At 41.8% G+C, this 26,655-nt stretch overlaps 2 protein-coding genes across 4 annotated transcripts in view; one reads left to right on the top strand and one right to left on the bottom strand.

Moving 5' to 3' along the window:
- The window catches only part of Pino (protein pinocchio), a 125,145-nt gene extending 105,665 nt beyond the window's left edge, over nucleotides 1-19,480 (bottom strand). Inside the window, exon 1 of one of the 2 annotated variants that reach the window (XM_071661387.1) lies at nucleotides 19,079-19,480. In XM_071661387.1, coding sequence (XP_071517488.1) covers nucleotides 19,079-19,178 — 100 coding nt within the window. In that variant the 5' untranslated portion in view covers nucleotides 19,179-19,480. The remainder of the gene's footprint in view (nucleotides 1-19,078) is intronic. The other variant, XM_071661389.1, reaches the window with a different exon arrangement.
- Nucleotides 19,481-22,318: 2,838 nt separating this feature from the next.
- Nucleotides 22,319-26,655, top strand: part of LOC139748322 (uncharacterized) — a 66,139-nt gene continuing 61,802 nt past the window's right edge. For both annotated transcript variants that reach the window (XM_071661353.1, XM_071661351.1), the window contains exon 1: nucleotides 22,319-22,529. In XM_071661353.1, the coding sequence (XP_071517454.1) occupies nucleotides 22,402-22,529 (128 nt within the window). In that variant the 5' untranslated portion in view covers nucleotides 22,319-22,401. The remainder of the gene's footprint in view (nucleotides 22,530-26,655) is intronic.

The following is a 26,655-nucleotide window of genomic DNA, read 5'->3' as shown; positions in this document are numbered from 1 at the left end:
GGTGTAGTAACTCAACACTAAGCTGGTTAGAATGGTTAGCGCCGGTGTAGCAGCTGAGGCACATACAATCCCCCATGAAATGTCAGGGAAATGTCACGTCCTATAATCTTGCTGCTGTGGAAACCTTCCCCATAACATGACCTTTAAGCTGAGCTGGTCTATGGAGGCTCAAGTCCACACGTATATTGGATCATGGTAGAGTTAGGGCGAAACTGTGACCAATTCATCTTAACTGTCCTCCAGCAGATAACCTTGTTACGCGCCACTATCTCTTCTTGTTAACCTGTCCTTTTGATTGGTTGGTTACAAAAGGGGTGTATCAAACTGCCTGGAGGTCGTTAAAGCAGTTAGCGTCGTCACAACCGCCAATCGAATGATCTCTGGGTAATCGTACACCATTTTATCAAATCATATTCCTTGATAGCTTTTCCTACATATGTCATTGTTTCACTCAATGATTTAAATCGGTTTTGAATCCTTAAATGTCACGAACTACGTGTGGCGGAGGAGGATGACAAGTACGCTTCTTTGAAGAAAACGGAAATTCCCGCACATTCTCCTCCCCAGTTCTAACCCTACCACCACCTACCAGACCCACAATTGTGGACAACCATTCTCTCCGGGACACACAATGGTGGAAACCACTTGACTGATTGTTGCTTTTGCCCGACACAATGAAGAATAAGGTCAAGTGTCAGATGAGAGGTTAAGTGCCATACAACAGCAATTGTTTACTCCCAAGCAACTTGTATATGTCAATAATACAACAAGGGTTGCAGTGAATATTTTGTACTAAATGGTACGAATTTTGGTTTGAGTGACTAATGAAACGCAGTAGATCGTTATTCACAAAAAATGGTAACGCACTTCGAAACAAGAACTACGTAATAACAGAGTTATGTAAAGTTTATGATTTCCAGTTTTCATGTGTTGGATTTCTCGAACAACGTGTTTCCTGTCCTGGGAGCAATGAACGCCATATCAACGTGAGTTTTATTAATTACTATTTACTTTTGTTGCATAAATTTACGTAAGAATATTATGGGTTAAGGTTGACTGGTTGTTTGGGCTTTAGGCCTATCAACTACCAGGGTCATTAAGGTCGTGGGTGAAATTGATTTCGTATATATAATCGTCTGCACACAAATGGTATAACACTATTAGGCTTGAGATGGAGTGACCTTTGACCTGACCATTAGTACGACCCTACTTGGCCTCGTGATGGAATGACCTTTGACCTGTAAGTAATTCAACCCTCTACCTCACACGACCTAACATATATACATAATCATCTAATTAGGTCAAATCCTTTATAATCCACTCTGATCCTAACTGCGTCATGTAGTTAATCAACCTAAACCTAATCAGCACAGGGTATCCTGTCAGGTTTAGTGACGCAATTTCTATACAAAACCAAAGTAGAATTAATTATAATAATTCTATCAAAGAGCTTTATATTTATTAACTTTCAAAACAAAATATCCCTTCATGAAATAAGTCGTATTTTAGATTTTACTCACTGTATTGCGGCTTTGCGCTAAACTACACAAGAAAGATCCGAGGAGAAGAAAAAGAAGAAGAAGAAGAAGAAGAAGAAGAAGAAGAAAAGAAGAAGAAGAAGAGGAAGAAGAAGAAGAGGGAGTAGTAGGAGGAGGAGGAAGAGGAGGAAGAAGAGGAATCTTCACATTTCATGAAGGGAAATTCTTACAATTGTCAGGAGGCTGTGAGAGACATCTGATGCCCTCCCGCTGGCAACACTGGACCTTTGGCTAGGTGATGTCAGCCAACTTGACGACCAATGAGAACAAAACCTTGATTTGCGGTAGCCTACCTCCTGAGCCTCACTTCACTGTACACAATGTTTTCCTTCTGTTATCAGCCCTTCCACCTCACCTCACCAGAACTCTAGGAAAAATAAAAGTAGGACGAGACAAAAAATTGTAATAAGAAGTGGGAAAAAAATCTTTTTCTTGCCATCACATCAATAAATTTCTTTTTTTACCTTGTCCATCTCATCGAGTATAATGTGAGATATCTATCTATTTATCTACGGATGAGCCAAATATGTTCATTCTCCATATATATATACACACTTTTAAATCATCTTTTGGATAACTGCTGTATATAATAATGCTTTCACAAAACCTGCCACTTGAGACGAAAATAGATCAGCTAAGTTGTCCCAAAATATCTGCGTTTTTCTTCTTTTTTTTCGTTACAGTAATCAATCAGGGGAAATGGTGTTGAACAAAAAAAATTGACTACAACTGGCTTGATCATGTAAACATTGTTTATATAAGATTAAGTCAGCTTAATCCTATACAGAGACGATTACTCTGGCATAAATACTTGGGAGGAAATTTTAATGAACTTAACTTTGCGCCGAAACAATTAAATTCTCCTTGAAACTCATTTCTTTTTTAAGTATCGTCTTGCACTGTAACGTTTAAATTCTTCCAAGATGTTAAACTTGTAGTTTGAATAGATACAATATTCTAGAAAATAGGAGGGCAAGACATCTGACTTTGTATATTGTTTACATTTCTTCAGCACGACCTTACGACCCTTGAGCACGACCTTTCGACCCTTAAATATGACGAAACGACCCTTGAGTATAACAATACGACCCTTAAGCACGACCTTACGACCTTAGAGTATGACAGATTGGCCTCTGACCTTGATCCTTTAAAAGATCGGAGTGGAAAGCCTGACCTTCACATAACCCAAATGTCGCCATTAAAGGCTGCATCGTTCCATCGTACTCACACAGGTCCTCAGAGAGAGAGAGAGAGAGAGAGAGAGAGAGAGAGAGAGAGAGAGAGAGAGAGAGAGAGAGAGAGAAGGAAGAAGGGAAATACCTCTTTTTCTAAAGCACAATTGAGGCATTTCACTTGGCCTTCACAAGCGGAAAAATCTCGCAAAGACGCATCGCCCAACTCCCCCCACCAGTGAACACAGTTGGTTGTTTATGTTTCCCCCGTGTTCTTTTGGGGTTTAAAGATAAAGAAAACGACAAATGGGATCTGAACGACAGCACACGTTTGTTACGTGTGTTAAGTGTGTGTGTGTGTGTGTGTGTGTGTGTAACAAACTAGTGTATCTGTCACTGGCTGGCTCATGTGTAAACATGGTTACAGTGTGTCACAGGGAGCGCGCATACTAACTGGCACGTATATGAATCGGTTGTACATATGAACGTTGGATGAAGTATATATATGTGGCTAGACGTGTCACTGTGAGTAGCTTGTTGTCTGCACGTGAAGAGAGTGTGTGTGTGTGTGTGTGTGTGTGTTGGAAGCGCCACAATTTCCCCTCCTCCTCTGCTTCATTTCTAACATGGGCGACCACAGCAATGCAATCATACTCGATTCCTAATTTTTCAAGTTGCAACGCCAGCCACTTCAACGAAATACCGCAGGATATATATATATATATATATATAGTTGTGCAAATCAAATGGGAGATGGTATATCTTTCGTATTTTCTGAAATAAACTATAGATTCTCAACTGTAATTCTTGATAATTCTATATATGTATATTTAGTGTATAAGCAACAACATTATTTATATATAACCTTACTTTCCGTACGATCAATTTGACAAAACTACCGATACAAACCTGTTGACGACAGGGAGAAATTAATTATCGTCCCACTCTAACCTTACAGGACCTAAGGTCATCAGATGACCTCAGTACGAGGTCAGTACTATGACCGGACATACTATAATAACACAAGGTCACCACCAGCAGCAGTGAGTGGGCCAGAGGGTGAGCGTGGTCGTGGAAACTCACCGAGCTGGTGGAAAGTTCCCAGGCTCAGCCAATGAACGCGCGCCCGCCGCCATGCAGGTCTGTGCGTGTCTGACACCCTCCCGCTTTACCCTCCCTTTTAACGCATTTTCCTCGCTCGTCACACCGTAAAACCCCCTCACACTTCACTGTGGGGGAAGGTCAGTGTGTGCGAGAGGCGAGTGTGAGCGCATCAAGCGCCTCCATGAACCGTATATCTCTGTAGAACTGATAACGCCACGGCTCGCCCGCGCAAGTCTGGGCTACGGTACAAGGGCGGGGCTGAGCTGAATCCAATTAGATCGACATGCGGAAGAACTCCCCTACTGACCCAGCCAATGTCTGTACTATACCTCACTAATCCCCCCCCCCCAAATCCCCACTCACTATACCTGCTGTCTACCAGCCTGGTCCCGCCACGCTCATGACTACAACACTCACAAAATTTGAATCGTATGTACCCCATTCTTTGTTATCTTTCTACTTCCCTTCCATAAAGTCCTCATGCACTCATATCCTGATTAAATTACGCAATATTCGTTATTAATTCTTACGTCAAAACCTCACTATCGTATAATATTTGGAGAGAAAATATTTAATATTTTCTTGGCGCCATTTTTTCTTCTTCCAGGCTGGAGCCACATTAGAAATTGTGTCGCGTTCTTATCTCTATTGTGACGTCAGTGATGATACACACATCCTATACCAACACAGCGAACGAAACGCACCATCACTGCATCACTATAATGTATATCTGTGTGTCATACATGTAAGTTTCTTCACTAAAGTTCTTAATGTACGTTATGTGATGTAGAGTGAACCCTCGTACCGTCAGAAGCAACACTAACTTCTGTAATTGTAAACCACATCTTTATTTACATGATTTACATAACAAATCCATACATAAATACTGTAAACTTTGCATTAAAGTTTAGCAGTCTAAAACTTTGGGTATAGGGACGAGGGTCGTCCAAAATCCTCAACTTATTGAGCACAACGGTACGATCCTTCATTGTGAAGGATGGCCCGCCCTTCGACATGACCCTTAAGGGTCGTTACGTCGTGGTCAAGGGTCGTTATCGTGCTCAAAGGTCGTACCGTCGTTTTCGGCGGTCGTTGTTGTGTTTAAGACGTAAAAGTAAAAAGTTATATTCAACGAACAACCACTCAGGCTCTAATCACTTATACAATGCTCTAATCACTTATGCAATACTCTAATTACTTATACAATACTCTAATCACTTATACAATGCTCTGATTACTCTTCCTCAAGCAATTATCACCAGAACTGCTGACGCATCAGAACTACCAACACATCGTTTTCTCATTCCCACATCTAACAACCTGACGACCTCAGATAACCCAACCTACGCTAACAAGCCATTCGACTCCACCACACGAACATGATAGGCTGATACTACAGAAATAATCGTTTAAAAAATAGGATATGAAGAGAAATCCATGTTCGAATGTCTTGAATTTAAAAACAATATACGTAGAGAGAACATTTGGATCAAATTACATATATGAATCAGGAACCGATTTTCATACTTAGACGTAGTTCAATTGTTTGTACAGTAGACATTTGGAGGAATTAGCAATACCAAAGAGTAAGGGAAGCAAAGCCTGGAAAATTCTGCCCAGATCCGCACTATCAGAAAACGGAGAATCCAAGAGGAAGAAAACGCGCCACCAATGTTGCTCGATACGGCCAAAATGCGAAAGATTTTTGCGATACCACGAACGTTTACGTTATGGCGGTAAGGTATTCAACTCAGGTTAGGTTACGCAGTTTAAGTGACTCATATGGGTATAATACGCGAGATAGAGTTAAGATACTGCGAGGCTAACCGAAAATACACAGCCCATAAGCATACACGCTGGGAAACACACATTTTCTGTTGCTGTTATCTATATCAGAGAGAGAGAGAGAGAGAGAGAGAGAGAGAGAGAGAGAGAGAGAGAGAGAGAGAGAGAGAGAGAGTCTATTGACAGGAATATAGGAGGGGGTCGTCTTGCTGAGGAGAGAGAGAAAAGAAATTACCGATTTCATCAAAACGTAACAATGGTAGGGAGCGAGGAGGCGTCCCGTGTGGTGGTTATGGTTTTGGGCGAGAGAGAGAGAGAGAGAGAGAGAGAGAGAGAGAGAGAGAGAGAGAGAGAGAGAGAGAGAGACAGGATAGATGGCGCCACACGCCACAGCGCACCACGAGTGATCATGATGTTCTCAACCATCGTCCAACTATCTCCATAAATATGCTACCGATTCCTTCACACTGTGTGGGGGGTTATCATTCTCCCCCCCCCCCCCCACAGTGTATAGTGGGCGCTGGCTACTCCCACCACAGTGTATAGTGGGCGCTGGCTACTCCCACCACAGTGTATAGTGGGCGCTGGCTACTCCCACCAGTGTGTGATGTATGCTATCCATTCCTTCAAAACGTGTCCTGTTTTCCCAATGCCGTAATACATGTTCGCTTTCCCTCTTCTGTAGGTATTACTTTGGTTTTTGCTCCCGAGAGCTGGCTGCTTGTGTGCCCCCTACGACTGAAAGCAAGACCAAGCAATACCAGGCAAGCTGCTACGTCACTTGATTCCTTCTAAAATTTGACGTCAATGATCATTTCGAAAAGACAGATCTACAGTGAGGGACATGAAAGCGTAGACATTTACGTTACACATTCTGTTTTCAATAAACATACGGAGACACATTTTTACCCGTGAAGACCAACAAATACAAAAAACATAACTTACCTAAGAATGAAGACAAGAATTTGATATATAATATCAAACACGCAGGAGCCAGGGGAAAATAACATAACCAAAATATGGCGAAAATTCCTCATTGACTTTACACCCTAAATGCCACAGAAAACGGATAAAATCGCGAGTTTTACTGAAATATCATTTATTTTCACACCTCAAGTTATTCTTAGCCGTTAAATATCCAACGACAATAAGGAAGACACTATTTTGGTACACTCGCAACCTAAAATATAAAGTCTGAATATAATCTAATGTTTGTATTTCTCATAATCAAATTTGGACAACGTATGACAGGAAAAAAACGAGTCACAGACTGAGGGAAACTTTACCAGCAGAGAAACATCACAGAAAACGAGGATTCCAAACCTTACTCGGGGTAACTTACTCAAACACTTAATATTCAGCCTATTTGGTGTTTCACACTATTTAACCTATTCCACATGAAAAAGCATCCAATAAAAAATGTTATACAATGTTTTTATAACAGCTTTAAATCTAATACGTTTTGTGAAAAATCCATCAATTACATTTTTGCAATATTCAACCCATTACATCAACTGTTTCAACCAATTACTATTTCACCTTTATTCAACCAACTACATATTTAGCCTATTATGAAATTAACCATATTCATCTCATTACGTTTCCTGATGGTTATGCAGCCAAATTATCTCTTCTACCCTTGATAAAATAAAACGGTAGTCAAATTCCAATGAACGAAAAAGATAAAACAAGGACATTGACAGAGCCAACAGGAAGTCTGTTGAGTGTCTTCTACGCAACAGAGGGACGGCAACTGTGGTCACAAGAGAAGGAAGTGGTTCAACGAACGACATAAAAAAAATAGGAGAAAGTAAACTGTGACGTACATCGAGGAAATATGAATAACACAGCAGCTAAGCAACGTTAAAAAGGCTGTCAGAAACGAGGAATGGGTGCCTACACTGAGGTAATGCAGAAATAGTACAGGAATTTGATAACTATGTTATCAAAGGCAGCTGGGGACTCTACACTGCTCTCATATATCAGTATAGAACGTTGTGGTAGCTGAGCACGACGGTACGATCCTTGAACACGACGACACGACCCTGGAGCACGACGGTACGACCCTTGAGCACGACGGTACGACCCTTGAACACGACAGCACGACCCTTGAACACGACGACAGGACCCTTGAACATGACGACACGACCCTTGAACACGACAGCACGACCCTTGAACACGACGACATGACCCACGAGCACGACGGTACGACCCTTGAACACGACGGTACGACCCTTGTGCATGACGATACTATCCTTGTGTGTGTCCTAGCCTTTGATAAGGTCCAAGGATCAGGTCAAAGACCTGATCACACTTTAGGGTCGCAATGTCGTACTTACTAAGGGTCGTAGCGTCTTTCTGAAGGGTAGTACCGTGGTGTACAAGGGTGGTACCCTCGTGTTCAAGGGAATAACGACACTTGGAAGGAACTTTGACAAAATAGTAATAAGGAAATCTTTTAATTAGTTATAACAGAGTAATAAGGATGTACGGAAGGAGTTAAGTGAAGATATAGTCAACATAGACTCCTTCACAGACCAGTACCATTGTATGAGTGATGAGGTGACGTCAGATGGATCCTCATCCCTGTGAAAATCTCCTTTCCTATACATAAACAGTCACACAGACACATACCGAGACAGTTCAAGCGGCGCCATCAACAGTAGGGAGGGAGGGAGGGAGGGAGGGAGGGTTGAAGAATGGGGGGTTGGGGTGGCGGTCGGGAAGGGGTTGTGGTGGGGGCTTTGGTGGGGGGGGGGATGATTGAGGGAGGGTTGGGGGGGGGCGCTTTGGATCATCCCCTCCCCCACCTCCTCCTCCTCCCTCACACACACACACACAACCCCAGTGGTGGTGGTGGTGAGGCTGCTTGGGGGGGTATCCCTCTCCCTCGGCGAAGGGAGAGAGAGAGAGAGAGAGAGAGAGAGAGAGAGAGAGAGAGAGAGAGAGAGAGAGAGAGAGCGCATGTGCTTGCTCATGCAACTTTTAAAAGTCGAGCTTGGAGCCGGCTGGCGTGCCGACCCCACCATGCACCGCGCGTGTCTTTTAACTAAATTCTTGCATCGTCGCGCCGCCCTCACAGTATGATCCTGCACGGTGTGGAGTACCGTGGATGGCGGGGGTCAGGCACAGGGTGAGTGTGTGTCTGCGTGGAGGGGCGTAGTACAATGACACACGTCGTTTTCTATGCATGGCGCGGGTCGTTTATGTAGACGGTAGGCAATCAAGAGCTCCAGGAGAGGGAGGGAGGGGGGTCGTCGTGTGGTGTTCAGGGTCGTTATAAGACGAGGTAACGGCATGCTCCTTTTACAACGACCCCTCGTTGTACGACTTCGACGACACTCCCCCCACCTCCACTCCTCACGGTATTATTATGGTGGCTCAACCTTTGACCTGACCCATAAGGTCAGGCAGGTCACCAACACCATGGTCGTGCAGCTCAGGGAGGGGGGGGGGGGTGTTTGGTGAGGCGTCGTGCTCAAAAGAGAGTGAGCTCACGACCCCGTTGGAGGAAGAAAAAAGGGGCAGTGAGCTGGTCAGGTTAAATTAAGGGAAGGGGGAAGGAGGGAGGAGGTGGAGGGTGTGGGGGTTGACAAGGCGAGCGTGGGCCAAGTGCATGAGCTTAAATCCCCCACTGTGTTGGCTGACGCCTCCATGGGGCTCCCAAGGCCAGGCGTGCGTGTGTGTGTGTGTGTGTGTGTGTGTCCTACCTTAACATGTTCCTCGTACCGTGGCCATTTTGGCGTCTACGCCACGACAATGGAACCAGGACAACGCCTTGTGGTACCACACCCACCACACCAGAACCACAAAGGTGGTGGTACACCAACAGCATTACGGTGGTTACCAGGATGGAACTTGTCTGCCTTAATCTAACATCCAGCCATTAACGTAACACCTGCTTCTCGGTTTGATAACGACCAGGTGCAATTAGCCGTCCTAAATGTCTTGTTTTCCGGGGCTTCAAACGAGCTAACCTAACTGCCAGCCATGAGATTCCGAGTGTGGCTATGTAGAACCATCTATCGCCTCAACGGATGAAACCATCTATCGCCTCAACAGATGGAATCATCTATCGTGTCAACAGGTGGCACCATCTATCGCGTCAACAGATGGAATCATCTATCGTGTCAACAGATGTTATAATATATGGTTCATTCATTGTGAAAAATTTATGATTAATTTCTTCATCATTCTCTCTCTCTCTCTCTCTCTGATAATGCCATACTTAAAGATCCCCTGTATTCCTATGTATGCAGAAATACAATCTCTATTTCCTATGTATCTAGAAATACAATTTCTCTATGTTTGAGTGTTTCATGAAGATCACTACACAGTGGATCATTCTAAAATAAGCAAATCAAACTTCAAAGACGTATTTCAAACCTTAATGAAGTACCAAATAGTCCCTATACATATTTCTTACAAGCAGTATACAATCTAATCTTACTACACCATCACATATGTTTCTGGATAAAGAAAAAAAAATCACAAAATTAACCAACGAATCAAAATGCCATTTCGAGTGTTTGATGACGTCAGGGAATCCCCCCCCCACCACAACAGGATGAGAATATCGCGCCCCGGCGTAGCACTGTCATGCCCACACGACATTCCACGCATGCCTGATGTGTCATCGTCTCAAGACAAACGAACGCAAGCTCAGCCTTGAGGAACTCAGGATCATAATTGAGCGCGTGATCAAGTACATTCCTATGAAGTCCACGCGGAAGTGAAACACGATAAGATCCCAAGTGCACTTTCGTGTCATAATCACATCATCAGGGGAGACACAAGAGAGAAATATAACAGTCAGGTGATATACATCGAAGAGACGTTAGCTAGGACGTCATTTGGTATCTCCCCTGACGATGTGATTATGACACGAAAGTGCACTTGGGAACGTATCGTGTTTCACTTCCCCGTGGACTTCATAGAAGTGAGCCCCCCTCCCCCCAAGTCTCACAAACAGCCTGTTCCTTTTTAAATTATGGACAAGGACGCCATCCATGTTCTCTGCCTAGAAATCGATCATCCTGTATTGAAGGAATCGGGTCTTCTTGTTACGCTCCGTGATCGCCATTGCTTCGCTTCAACCTTGAAAGAATTGCCGAGTGCTTCTGTGATAAGGACGGCCCTGAGCTCTGTAATGAAAGACAGGTCGTGTCCTTCACTTGGCCGGGCAGTCCTGTGCTTGCGTTGCGAGATTCAGTCGTTCTCTCGAGCGGATAGTGGGTTTGCTTGCATGCACGATGAACTTATGCCTGTGTTGCGTGAATGCTTATGTCGCGGCGTTGTGTTGCGTGGCCGTGTCCGCGCGAGGGTGTGTTACAGGATTGGTTATGTGTCTGTGTTGTGGGGATGGTCATGTCCTAGTGTTGCAAGAGAGGCCTTGTGCTTGTGGTACAGGAACTGTCCGTATGTTTGCGTTGCTGTGCTTGCGCGGCTTAAGATTATCTCCAATCCAGTCTCCAAGGTTGACCGTCTCTCGTCCCTTTATCTATTGTCACTTAACCTAACCATCTCTCATCCTGTGAACCTATTTCTCTTATTACAGAGACGCTTCGAAGGTAGAGATATGAAAGACGCCTTGGTAGGGTAGTACGTGGCTCTTAAAACATATACGAGTCGAAAAAAAAGGAAAGTTTGGCTGGCCTAACCAGTATATATGACCTTTAATATCTGACCCTTGCCAAAAGATCTTCTCCATAACAACTCACACCAGCTGACCTTCCCCACTACACAAGGTGACCTTATCCACGACTATTGACCTTAACCACACCAGGGGATTTTACCCACTACATACCGGATGACCTTACCAAACCACACAACCCACACCAGATGACCTTACCTTATATGAAACTCGCGTAAGGTCACTTTCCACACACCAGCAGACCTTGCTCCGTCGCCCAGCAAGGCACCGCCGGCCGGACCAATTCACCATCACTAAATAAACAAACGCTCCTTTCACTGCCCAGGGTAAGGTCGTCCCCTTGATGATGCTCGGACCCCCGGCTACAGCCAGAGAGGTCAAAATACATCTAATAAATCAACTCAAAATACAGTAAGAATAAAAAAGAGAATATCATAGAGGGTCAATACCAAGAGGTGATGGCCTTGCGCAGATAAACGACTTAATATTAAATTAATTTGATACTGAAGCCTAGCCCGAATGTTAAACTAGTGATTAAGATAACATGACTGTATAAACAGCCCTGAGGGTCAACTACCAGGGGGGGAGGGGGGTTTAAAGACTTGACCCCTGGGGGAGGGAAGGGGTCACTAAGCGATGACCCGAGGACGATTCAAGTGTGTCCGTGGGAGATGTAAAGGATGACCTACAACGAGGGGATGACCTGAATCAAAAGTACCTGGATGACCTGAATCAAAAGTACCTGGATGACCTGAATCAAAAGAACCTGGATGACCTGAATCAAAAGTACCTGGATGACCTGGCGACAGCAAAACTTCTAACCTGTGCCATCATCTTATACGCAGACATCGCTTGCCCTTCCATGTCAAGCGTTGATACACACACGTCTTGCCAACCTCCAGTTACTGTAGGATCTAATTTTCCTCATATTACCACCCAAATCCCTTCAGTCTACGATCATGTTTACTTAATAGTGAAATATGTTTTGTAAGAATTTCTATAATACTACAAAATGATGAAGAGTCAGGCTTGTCTGTGTGTGACTGGTTCAAGAGTAAACATCAATAATTAGATAAATTCAGTCTCCTTGTTTACAAATTAAGTCAACAAACTGACTATTTCTTATCACTACAAATACGACCTCATATATTTCATATAAGCAAAATAACCCAGACCAAAAAATAAAATAAAAACAATTAAACGATAAACAATATTTTGGGTCCAACTAACGTCAGTATTTAGAAAGATTTCTTGATCTTCCACATGGCCAGTTGTTGACTTTGACGGGTTACCAGGAGAATTCTTGCTCTGTATATCATTGTGCCTTCAGCGTTTTGCAATTATAATCCACCAATATAACAAGGGACACGTCCCACTGGGCACGTATCCCTTGTGCGTTCAGCCTCGCACGTAGAGCCACTCCTGGAAACACACCTCTGACAGAACAACACAACATATTTTCATCCATTAAAGGAAGAAGAAGAAGAAAAAAAGAATACGCTTATATAAATGTGTGTGCGGACGTGCAAGTTCACACACATCCACCCACGTATATCCATCCAGACGCACACATATACACACAATGAACTTCTATTACGAAAACAAAAGAAAACAAAAATGCTATAAAGATAAACTTTGTAAACTTTTAATACTTCAGTACGTTGCAGGTAAACACATAGCCAGAGAGGCGATTCCTTTACGGCAATACTGTCATGGAGTCATTCTATGATGGATCCAAATCTACTTAGCTTCAAGGTACGCAATCCTATCCTAGCGAACCGTGATCCTTGTACTTGAGGCAACGCTATCTTCAAGCCAGGTTCACAGATGAGCATCATTACTATCTTCTCTTGTGGATAAATTATCTTGTACATACATCTTCATGGTAGCCGTAGGAGGCAATACATGTTGATCTGATCCTTAAATGTGTATGTGACCGTAGGATTAATCATAACACCTGAAGAAGTTGTTAAAGGTTATTGGTTGGGAGATAAAGTTTGACGCTGACGTCTTTAACGACCCTGGCAATTCATTGATAGGCCCTCATGCGTAAACAACCATCCTGGTCATTGAGATATTAAGTGTCTTTTTTGTATATATATCACTGTACTTAAATTGACAATGGAGTAATTACCTCGGTCCCCAGAAAGTTGTAAGAAATATCCCATTTTCTTCGGCTCTCTTTTCCTACCTTTTTTCGTCCTCTACCCCACACTCAAGTACCCTCCAACCTACCTCCCCCTCCTTCAAACCCCATTTATGCCCAAATATCCAACTACCTAACAGGGTCGTTAAAGAATGCCCGCTCTCCAAAGCTAGGAAGTCTCCGCTATCACGGCTGTTACCGTCACGAATTGCATGAAAGGTCATGGAGTCGTAATTCGACCCGATTCTGTGGTCTGGTAGAATGGATGAGACCAGGGACCGTTAACTTCCTCCTTTGGTCGTTTGTAACACTGCTCCCCACAACTGGTTCAAGTGGTACTTCCGTCCCTCATAACTGGGCATTGGTAACATTGCTCCTTAGAACTGATCAATGGTACAATAATTCCTTAACTGGTAATTGGTGTCATTGTTCCTCACAACTATCCACTGGTCTCACAGCTCCTCACTATAAAGCAATTTGGGTAAAAATCAGTTTCCAGTGTTCATTTACGTTCAAGCAATCGCATTACTTACATATTTTCAAGTGTTACTTAACAGCGGAAGTAAATTCATTACACAATTTATTTCAACGTTTACATTAAAACTAATATATTCACAGAATACAGCGACAGGTTTTATGGTAATTGAATTATATAACACCCCTAAAAAAAAAAGCAATTTGTAATAGCGTGGGCAATTATGTCGTTTGCCAATTATAGCCATCATTACACGCTAACTTTCACGTGTGATTCTTCGTACACATTAGGACAAGTACATGTATAATTTATTACACTTATTCATCAAATCGTCTCACATGAGTAGTTATCAATGTTTCAGGGATGGATATGTACTGTACACTCACGTATAAACTACCAATAAATTCTCGTATATAAATGGCTAATACATATTCAAATATATCCGTTTCACTTCACTGTTAACCTCTGCAATTTCACTTACGGATAACTGCTATATAGACAGCAAATCTAAATCAGTACCGTCCACACTCCCCTATACTAGTGCAAGTCAAAAGTACTTATATAAATCTAAGACAATTTTCCCTACGAAGGAAAATTTGACCCTCAAGCGTCGACTGAGTATACCATCCAGGAACTTGAGACGCTCATCATAATTGCCATTTACCCCTGGCCTTCCAAGGTTGCCACTACCTCCTCACGCACTCACATGACTACAGCCAACCAGTGCTTTCCGCTGGTAAATTCTAAACACAAGAGTGTCATTATCGACCAATGTCGTAGCGGCAAGTTGCTGAAATAACCAACCAGCTTCAGATGAAACGTATATTCAGAGGAAATTTTTTTTAGCAGAGTTTCTCCGCCAGAGTTTCTCTTGTGGAATTCTGGGAACTACGAAACGTATGTGTAAGGGTACAAATTAACGCTACATCACATCTATAATAAAAAGTAAATAGTTTCCTTCTTTTTTATAATACATTATACGTAGAATGTCTCGTTTTTCTTTGAAAATACCATTAAAGGAACGAAAGTAACAGAATTCTTATAGAAAACATTCTTTTGGTAGACTTTCAAGGTATAAATTGAGTCTGATGTCTTCAGACGAACAGTGAGTAGTTATGTCCCTGAGCGACGTGGTGAGGTTGCTTACCCGGACGTTCAGTGACTTGCCATGTCCCTGAACAACGTAACAAGCTTTAAGTCCCCGGACGACCCGTGAATTGCCCTGTCCCTGGGCGTCGGGACGAGGTTGTGTCCCCGTATGACCCGTAACCTGCTATGCCCCTGGGCGTCGTAAAGAGGTCGTGTCCCCGGACGATCAGAGTGACTCGCTCTGTCCCTGGGCGACGTGACGAGCTTCAAGTCCCCGGACGACCCGTGACTTGCCTGGCTCCTCAAGAGAATACCTTGCTGCCTTGTCGTGAAGGCCGAGTGCGATGACATGCGATTATATTTACGAGAAAAAAAACATGTCCATTACACAGTCTATGAGTAACAGAGACTCATTATATATATATATATATATATATATATATATATATATATATATATATATATATATATATATATATATAAGTAATTCTACAACACGTCTGTGTCATTACTACCGGTGGACAGATAATAACATGATTCGGCTTCGTCGTAAAAATAAAGTTATGTGCAAAACAAAGATAAACAGAGACGAGTATATTATTTCTGACTCTAAGGATGAGGTGTCCTTGGAGTAGGATTCACCCCTGGCAGAGTCCATGTTCCTAACATCTGATACCCTACTACATCTTTCTTTATTACGTCTCCTCGAATAAAAGGAGGATCACGTAACCCAAGCTTACTTTACTCACACAGGATATAACCAGAGTTTACCTAGCGTCGTAAACAGAACTATTGTCACCTCATTTCTGTCTCCCGAACAAACAAAAACATTCCTGGAGTGTTGCTTAAACAACATCGACGTTTCATAACTACTGGATGTTTACAGAAAATCATCCAAACAGCCATGTCATGGTTTGGCGAAGCTCGAAACTTAAGCGTTAACAAGAAACCATTCATTTCACAGCGTACACGACCGTGCCAACAAACGTTATTTGAACACCACAACACACTATGTTATCCCGTAATCTGCTTTAAGTAATACATTCATTTCACTTCGTATACGTTTTTATAATCCAAATTCTCGAATCCGCGGTACTGAAAGTATTATATGTGTGGATCTATATATATTTATAAACCAACAAAAGCATTGGCGCGTTATCATGCGATTTTGGCGGTTTGCGTCACATGTCACGCCACCAGGCTGGGAAAACCCGCCAACATTTCCGCCGCTCCTTAAACCATACATATTCATGTCATTTCATTTTTCAATGGATCTCATTGTTTAAGCGGAAAACTTCTAAACCTTCAGACTCAGTAGATTCAATTACGATAAATACCACACAATATACAAAGCAATATTTCGCATTACTTCTTCCATCTCACACCACTGTCCTTAATTACCTTTCCTCTTTCGAATGTTATTTTCACTAATCTAACATCCCACTTTCAAATTACATTGCAGTACTTTTCTACTAAAATCTATATTACAGTAACCATCCCAAATACTATTATTTAAGTAGCTTTACTATTTTCAATAACGTTTTCACATGCAGTCTTTAATACTCCCCTATCCTACTAGACATCTTTATAATATTTCCATCCCACATACTAGTCTAATTCCAGCACTTCAAGACTTTTGCCAACACTTCCTAACTGGTGCCAAAATTCTACATATATATACCAAAACCCCCCTTCCTTACTGGTGCCAACACGCCACTTATGTGTCAAAAGATGGTTAACTCTGGTACCAACATTCCCTTACTTTTGCCATCACGTTCTGCAGGGGTGCCAACACAGTCACATGATGCGCATCAAAACATTATGATCACCACCACCAAGAGTTGCCAACACTCCTGCCGTGCAGTTAGTAACATGGACGCACTACTGCCAACCAAACTAGATCTTATGCCAACACTTCCATAGTAGGACGAACGTTAACGATTGCTTATTACACATTAGTCTCGTAACAATGCTACTCACACCATTCCCACACCGCCATATCTCTGCCACCACCATACAATGTTCCTCGCGACCCACCCACCACACTTGCATAGCGCCATCATCAATATTACTTATATTATCTCTATATATCTATAACCTTGGGTCCCATGTAAAAAAATCCTATTATCTATCATCACTGATTATATTGTCATTTAGTAGTATTACCTTACGACTACAGCAACTAATAATCATGATAGTAATTACCCCCTGCCTCTCTCCTTATCAATACAATTTGTACTAAAAACATATCGCTACCGTTAAACTTATTACCATAGGCCAGAGACACAGAAGTACAGACGATTGTGAGACGAATTTCGCACATTATACCTCACACACACACACACACACACATATATATAACCTGGGATGGGTGAGTGGGGAGAAACGTTGGCTCTGACCGTTGCCAACAGTCTCGGACCGTTACCAACAGTTCTAGTGCTTTACCAACCGTTCAAGCAATACCAATGCCATCGTTGCCAGACCGGTTCTACACCTCACCCTTGTTGCACTTACCGTATCACCTCCTAGATATGAGCGACAATGGCAGCACTACAGAAGCTTTGATGTCTACATACATAATAACGCAAGCGCTAGCCAGGTTAAACTAGAGCACATATCAATTACCTACACCATTTACCAATGAACTATACGCCAATGGCATCTAAACGCACAACTACCTCGCATTTCAACGCATTAATACCCTCCCTCAAACTACCCTAATTTGCTCTAAGATGCCATCGCATCTATATGACTAAAAGGTAATCTTCTAAGGCAGACAGAATAAAGAGAATTCAACGTAACTTTAACATGGTCTATGACAAAGTTCATTTACTCCCCCCCCACAATCCACCCTCTGAAACGGTACTATGGTACGGCCAGTGTACCATAGGCAGTCGAGAGTGGCAAGTTACGGGAGAAAGGTATGGAATGTGTGTACTCCATCACCCACGCCCGACTAATGGCGGGTCCTGGAGGCTTGTTTATTACTGGGGGGGTTAAAGGGGAGTGGGGGGGTTTGACCAGAAGAATGTACTGTGGAGATAAAGACGATACTTACATATGGTAATGTATCGACTTACTGAATAGTTTCTATTTGCTGCTTTGTCTATACACCTCCGGTGTTTTTGTGTCTGCATTGTATCATTCTGGTTTCCGGCAAATATGTACATTTCCTGAGTTGTTTTTGCACTGGCAAGCAAACTACCCTTAACTCGTACGCACCATCATCCCCCTTTTACAACTCATAATCACAACCGTTCCGTGAACAAGTCGGTACTATCCATTGAGGACTGGGCTAGGATAAAACAAGTGGTCGTACCGTCGCGTTCAAGGGTTGTACCGTCATGCTCAAGGTGTCGTCGCGTCGTCCTAAGCATCGCTGTGTGTAATGGCTTATCTTAAGAATCTATCGTCTACAACCAAGCTTTAGTTATCAGACCACAGACAGCCTTCAGGGGATTCCTTCCCGCCCACACGTTTCGGCCAGGGCTGCAAGGAATGTCTCGACTCATTCTGAGAAAAAATTCTCTCTCAAGTTCGTGGCGTTTAAATTCCCTCACGATCTTCTAGCTAACTTAAAACCCACAGTCGTGTTCAGCATCTCTCGTTGCTCTGCACTGAGCGTCGAGAGGATATTCTGTTGTTGTGTGAATGGCACGAAGAACTGCGCTTAGCCCGTAGTTCTCTTTATCATTTTCTTAATATTCTGGCGGTCTTATGGTAGTTTAATATCACGGTCCAAAAATCAGGATAAAAAAAAAAATATATATCGACAACCCAGCAACATGGACAAGGCTCTAACGGTATGTTCTGAACACCTGACGGACTTGCGCAACCTAACAGGCGGTGTGAAGTTAAATATTCCCAGCCACAATAGCGGTACAGTTCTTACGCTCGGTGCCGTAACCCTGAGCTTGACGTAACGACCCTTGGGTATTATGATGAATGCCTAGGCCATTCATACCCACTAACAAGTCGTCCCCGTCGAGCTCGAGGGTCGAATCGTCGTGCTCAATGGGGTTGCGTGTGTGTGTGTGTGTAGGGCGAACCACTGTACCCGCTGAACCTTGCCTCCCCAACACCTGCCCAGACAACAACTCTCCGGGCGCCACTCACCGGTCCTGGACGTCGAGTTGCCACGCTCGTCGCTCTGGTTGAAGTCCGGGTCGTCGACGTCGAAGATGACGCCCTCGTCGTACAGCAGGATGTCACCCATGTCTGACGAGACGCCCTTGTTGACCACGCTTTGGAAATAAGGAAAGAACTTGCCAGAGATATCCACAGCGGGTGAGATTTTAGTTTAAAATCGTGTAATGACGCGTGGAGAACACTAAGAAATTTGAAACTCTCGGGGATCTTCGTCCACTCCGCTTCGCTGGAGATGACAGGAAGCCAACGGTCATGTAAATAAATGAGCAGACGACGAATGTTATTATTTTTTATCATCAAAACCCATAAAAAGTTATTGGGTATTGACGAGGGATAAAGAGTCTTCGTCTTTCCCAGGCGGGTGTTGGCGGGAAACTGGGCGAGGTGGAGACATGAACGACTCTTGGCGGGACCCACAACCCAACGGACCATTCACGGCCTTCAGATGGCGCCCCCCCCAACCCGACACTCCCACTCATCATGCCAACTCTCCATCACTCGTTGATAATTGCCTTTAAAAGGCGTCCGTGGAGAGGAGCAGCACCTGAAGGCATCTAGAGCCATAAGATGAAATCCCTGGTGATGCTGGAGGGTGTATAGGCGAGACCAACCAGACGGTAGGCGGAGGGAGGGCGTTGATCCATTGCCGGCAATATTCCCTCTCCATCACCCACCCTCCCAGCCACGCGCAAGGCTGTCACCTTAGTGGCACAGGAATGTTACCCCCGCCTCCGACTGTACCTTCACTGTACCGTCCCTTTTGACTGTATGTACTGTACTTTCCTAACTGTACTTACCCTTGACTACCTAAAGCTATTTCTGTATCTAACAAAAGTACCTTCAGTCACGATTGGACTAGGCTGTAAATCAGTAGCAGTACCTATATCATATTGACTACCTGCCAATATATGCATATATAGAAAGAAGAAAAATAAAAAAAACACTAGGAATAGGAAACTTCTTGAGAATTTTCTTGTATCATCACATCTTACAGAGGACTACTCTGTAACTAGCCCTCTGAAGATGTGGTAATACACGAAAGCGCTCATGATTCTCGCGCTTCCTTTTCCTAAAGTGTTTGCCCATGACTCAAAAAGCCCTAAATGTCTGCTGGACGGAATCATACGCCAAGAGCTGTGATGATGTGTGTGGCCATTTGTGGGGTATATGGAGGACAAGTGAGGAACAGGTGTTCTGTGTCTCTAATATGGAAGGTGCATCTATATGAGGTCCTGTGATATGATGAATTGGTGTTTGGAATTTTAAAAAAAAATGGGTGTCCAAAATGCAGGCTAGAAAGTGTAACTCGTAAATGTTTAGGCTGTGTAGTTTGAGATGAGTGTAATGTCTGGTATAGTAGAGTTTAAGACTGGGTTGGGAGGAAAGTTACTTAGCGGTTGTCGAGTCTATTATTACAGTTTGTGGAATGGTTTGGAAGCAAGGGTATAGTGCTCTTGCCAAGAATTGGGTCCAAAGCATGTTGAGGTGGACTTGTATGTGTTTTTGTTTCTATGTGCAGGAAGTGAATGTTTGTTGTGGCTAAGCTCTGAGTGCTCTGTTTTCCGTGGTTTGCAACATTTTACGTTCGCTTCTGACAGGATGGATGACTGAACACTTATGGTATTGTTTAAGGTGCAGCAGATGAAATATTTGCAATAAGATACTGAAAGATTCTTTTTCTTGTCCGGAACTGATGCTAGTGTGTGTTGTGAGGCTTCTCTGCTTGTTTATGGCCTTATTGTTGATGTTTATGTCGTGGGGAGTGAATGGAATGTGTGAGTGTCGTATGTGGGTCAAACCTCACGACAGGACGGGTCGGGAGCCATAAAAGTACTTAGCGTGGGTCAGGGTCATAATGTGTCACACCACTTGGCTCCCTGACGCCAAATCATGTGTCTGAATCTCCCCGTTTCCGCCATATAAGGTGAGACGTGGACTTTCCTAATGTACAGAAAGATGTTGGTCGAGGGGTCTGTGGGTGGCGAAGGGTATATACACGAACAAAGTGCATATGTGCAGACTTTCACGTTACTGTATTCGAATCTATGGACACCTGATCATTGATAATACTCCGAAAAAGTAAACAAAAATTGTGTTCTATTTTCCACAGATTTCTATAGCTGGAGCGAATTGCAATAATCAAATGTTTTTGATCACATCATTTACGAATATATGATAATCATTTAAACAAATATGCATTGCTGTTTGCTCTGAATATTGACTGATCATTTACATTGGTTATGAAGTGTTTAAAAAGTTCAGCATTGGATGCAGAGCATGATTTGGAGCGTTATATTGAACGATACTGATTAAGGCGATAAAAGTTATCTATGTTAGGGAAAAAGTGGGTGATACACGTGTAAAGTATCATTAAAAAAACCAATAAAAACCTCACCTAGTAGCCGATATGGTCCTAGAAATATACCCGAGTCCTCCTGCCGCTCGCTGTGTCGTCTGTTTGTTGATAACCGCCAGCAGGTTTGACCACGCATTAGTATGAGTCTGATTTGACTAGAATATTGAACTTCTTTTTTACAAAGTTTTACTTATCATTATGTTAATCATTACAATGATTTCCCTGATATGCCATATCTATTATCGTTCATTACGAGACGTAATATACAGCAGTCCTCCGCAGAAATATCTGTAATTTCCTCTTACTATGTAAACCAAATGAAATGTTAAGTAGCCATTTCCGAGTCAGTTCTGATTCAGATTTTATATTCTAAATATATATTCTCAGGAGAAAAAGGACGATATCCACAATGATGTGGGATACTTGATTTTACGGTAACACCAGTTGCAGCTTGTTGTGCATGTAGATTTCGACAGCCTCATATGTTGCTACTATTTAAAGTTAATTAGAACTGTTTCAATTCTTCATTGGTAAAATACATGAATGGTAATATGACTTTGGTACAATAGAAATGTTTTCTTACTATAGTGTAGCCTCCTAAATGATGGTTTTCTGAAACCAAGTAATTATTACGTTTTCTTTGGATATCTCCCAGCCTCAATCTTATTTGCGAAGTGTAGGAAAAGTAGAAAGGATATGATATAAAATAATCATCTACATGAACTAGATTTTAATATATCTTAGCAAAAATGAGGTTTATATGATAATTCCTATGTGGATTTTTTAATATATTGAAATATGAGGCTCGACCAATGAGAGAGCAGCATTTTCAAAGCGCTCTGTTTACAAATATGAGGAGGAGCGTGGACGTTTCCATCAGCTGGGTATTTTAAAGTTTCATTTGTTAAGTGATCGTTGAATTGACTTTCCAACAATGTCGGCCAAACGCCAAGGTCTTGATGAGGACAAGAGTTTCAACTACGCTGAGTTACTGCGTCGGTTATCGATGACACAAGACTTTGTAACGCAGTCGCCCGTTGCTCAGGCCATCCAGAAGAAAAGGTATGTCATGTTCGTTTGATTTAATATCTATATAAAGTTTCATATACACTAATTGTTTCAGAATGAATTTACAAGTGTTCTCAGAGGAAGTATGTGAAGTTCAGAAATATGGACTCCCAACAAATGGTAGACCGTTGGCTGAATTTGATTTTAAAAAGTAATGTGTCAAAAGAATTAACACTAAGGCAAGGAGTTTTCAGTGCATATTGAGGAACCTTCTGTTATATGAGTTAGAAGACATTTCATGAGTGAGGCATGTGAAACCCCCATCCCTAGGGATGAAGGTAGTGATTTTTCTGTTGTCTTCAATAGTCAGGACGGTTATATGTGTGGGTGGTTACCCCAGGGACCTATCTACCACATGGTCCCAATCCAGGGTAAGTTACACTCGGCTTTATGGGGCCATATGATCACTCTTCCTATTTTCTGCTTGTTATGTATGTGATGTAGTCTGTTTTTGAACCTATGGGAAGAAATAGTAGAATGATAAAAAGGAAAAGTGATATGAACAGAGGTTCCTCCACCTCGGCAGATGTACTTTTTTTGTAATTTTTAGATTTGCTTCAGGAAGACAGTGAGTCATGCATATTTCTTGTTTGTCATCTGATAATCTTATTCTGTATTTTGATTTAAGGTTAAGAAAAAAAATCTATACTATGGGACTCACAGATGTCTTTCTCCATGAAATTGCAAGTAAGTATATATGAAAGGTAATGGTTATTTTGCTAATTAATCATATAAGAAATGTTCTGTGATCCAACAGGTTTCGTAGGATATTATGTAAACCCATTTCTTGCTCCTTTTGAGCTATTTATCACCATAAAGCATAGTTTTTGGGTCTTTATCACTATCTTTATCACTAACCCATGGAATTAGAGGCAGTTAATGTGTCGAATAGAACTGTAGTGATTGCTGATCTAAAGCAAAAAGCTAATGAAAATGTTCATTACCTCACACTCATAGATGGATGATGTATATAACTGGATATGATAGGTACGAGGATAGACAGATATGAGTAAGAGGGATGTTCATGTGAATGTGGTAACAGGTAATGGAATTGTGAGTAGAGCATCAGAGCTAAAATGTGATATTGCGTGTTGAATTTCTTGAAGTTGCGGATCATCATTATACTTGGAAAATAGGAAAGGAGGAAAATTAGATGAATATGAAAGGAAGGAAAGCTGAAAATGGTGTACGTAAAGCACTTGTAGAAAAAAAAGTCTACAGGCCCTTTAAAAACCTCGCCAAACCTCAGTTAGTGGTTTAAGACATTAGAAATATGCTACCAGTAATGGAGACTCATCAGGTGTGAGGGATTGCGAGTCTAGTTGTTGTGTCGTCTGTATGTTGAGATTAGGTGCCATTTGCATACTACTCAGTCATGGGTTTCACATATATGTTCTCAGATTGATGTATTGAACAATAAGATGAATCTTTTATTCTCATATATCCTGATATACTGTACTATTAACACATGATTTGATATTGCTCTGTATGAAAGATGAGATCGATCAGTCCTCCACAGGTATTTCCGAAATCACAATAAATCATATGAAATACCTGAAATAGGAGTAGCCGTTCCCAAAGCTAGTTTTGATGTAGAGCTGAGATAGACCACCAAAAATTTATACTAATTCCTATTCCCTATATATGAGCTGAAAAAATTTGTCAGTATAGGCAGAAATTCATTGATATGAAAAGGAAAAATTACTGTAATTACTGTATAATGAGATACAAATGAAAATTTTGAATTCTTTATGGAAAACTTTTTTCAAGAATCCCATCAGTTAAATATTGTCAGAGATGTCTTGGGCAACTAAAGCAGCCAGAAAACCTTAGCCAAAGTCATTAATGAAAATCATGATTATGAATAGGGAAGAAAAGAAAAATAACCCTCTTTTGAATGTGTGTATTTCTGGAAATGATTAATATCTTTCAAATGAATGGAATTTTTTTAATGACTTTTTCTTGCTTGAGTTGGGTTATGTAATTTTCTATGGAATGTAGTATATTTATTTTCTGTATCCAAACACTTCAGACCATGACCATTGTATTTATATCTTATTTTTTATTTTGGTACTCATCTTGCTCTTTAGTGCAGGATTGTGCTGTTCTGGTGTTCCTCTGAATCAGCCACATATTTGGGCTGCAGGTTGTAAACCTGCATAATCACTACAACTTGCCTGATAAGGTACACTGTAGGTATTCATAAATGGAATTTTTTTTTTCCTCATGGTGATCTGTAAAGAGCTTCCTTGGGCTGCAGACTTTGATATTCTGTTAATTATTGATCTTGTGGGCCTTGAAGTCTTTCCTCTTAGTAATAATAGCAGACTAGGATCAGAAATTGCTTAACATATACACCAAAGACTCAGTTGAATGCTGATATTAGGTGGTCATTAATTTTTGGATTTGAACTTTCATAGGACAGACACTCGTACATCAGAGAATGGGGGATGGACATTATTTCCTTACTGCTTTCTAGGAATACATGGGAATTCTTATAATTGTGTTAACTGGACATGAGTTTCTCTAAGGAAGATGTTTTGTACTTGCATATGCAAATTTTGCTTCTATGGTATAATCCCTGCGTTTTAGCCTTGTATGTATGCACGATTCTTGGGCATGATGTCATTGGCCTTCTCATATTATGATGTAACGGTGAAATTAGTAATTTGAACCAAGTGACACAAGTTTTCTGTTTTTCCGTTTATGAATTGCCTTGTTAAAGCACTGAGTCAGGGCATTTCTTTTCTAACTTACTCCAGCATGCGTCCCATCTCATATATAATGGACCAGTGCTAATGGTGGTCCTTGATTTGGATTTCATGTGTAGAGTTTGATATTTGTTTATCTTATGAATGGCTGTTTGCCTACAGTTCTTCCTAATTTTGGTATAAGAACTTTTGCTTCTCTCTCCTGTTCCTTTTGTTGCTTTTGTTGAACTGTGGGTCTTCCAATTTCTTTTAAAGAGAACTCTGCTCCAGTTCAGCTCGAGGCCTCCTTTTCTTTATGCTGTATGAATAGCGTGAGTTTGAACCGCTTCTGTCTACATCTTTATGAGGCACCAATTTTTGTAGTTTATCGCTCACTAAGGATCCCAAGTGGGTGGTAAATACCTTTTAGTTTATTTCTTTGCACTGGGTAAATCTATTGTTCGAAAATGAATTACTTAAGGTCTTTCCTTTGGCTGTATGGAATGAGATACGTTGGGTTGGTGTCTGTTCCCATTATCACTTCAACTTATTGCATACTGCCAACTCTATTGGGCTAATGTATTTATGTGGGAATTTCAGTTTTGTGTAAGGGGAGGAAAGAAAAACGAGCTGGCCAACAATACAGTGGTGTTTTAAACGTCGAATTGGAGTGGTGTGAGATGACTTTGCTTGCAGCTGAACAACATGGACAAATACTGGACTGTAGAGACAACCAATTAGCAGAGGGAGTGGGGAGCCTGTAGCCTGGTAGGACACCAGAGATAGAAGCATCGCTATTCTTAGCAAGTTCGCAAACACTCGTTCCTTGTTGAATCTAGCTCCCTGCTGTATATGGTGTATTCGGAGATGATATGATTATTAATGACCTAAATCATTTTTGAAATGTATTTATATGCGGTTGTTAAACTCTGGAAATAGCATAAATGTTGATATAGTTGATTTGTGCTTAAGGTAAGCATGTAATGCAGACACCTAACTATATTGTAGGATTGAGGGGATCCTTATCTCTTGAGGTTAGAAATGTTTGAAATCAGAATGTGGCATATGATGTATAAGAATTCATTATATTAATGTATGACTGGTGTTAAGGCTTAATAGACTTTTGGTTAAAGATAATGCATTGTTTTGATAAGTCTTAAGTATACACATTCAACGCTTTATATGATTAACGCTATTTGTGTTATTACCATGACAACTGATTAGCAAATATATTTGGCACTGGCAATTCTTGCACAAGAGACACGTGTTGCAGGGGCATTTGGCGTCATCTTTGTGATGATATCATGGAGTTCAAACACAGCAAGAAATTTAAGCATGACACACAGATTTTTAAGGTGAAAAGGTCAGCGGTGCCGACCACCTGGATATGTTTAAGACAGCTTCGGTGGGCAGAGGAGTTGTATGTAGGG

This window comes from Panulirus ornatus, chromosome 73, assembly GCF_036320965.1.
Source record: "Panulirus ornatus isolate Po-2019 chromosome 73, ASM3632096v1, whole genome shotgun sequence".
Lineage (NCBI taxonomy): Eukaryota > Metazoa > Arthropoda > Malacostraca > Decapoda > Palinuridae > Panulirus > Panulirus ornatus.
The sequence above is the reverse complement of the archived record's forward strand: the minus strand, read 5'-3'. Positions and strand labels throughout refer to the sequence as shown.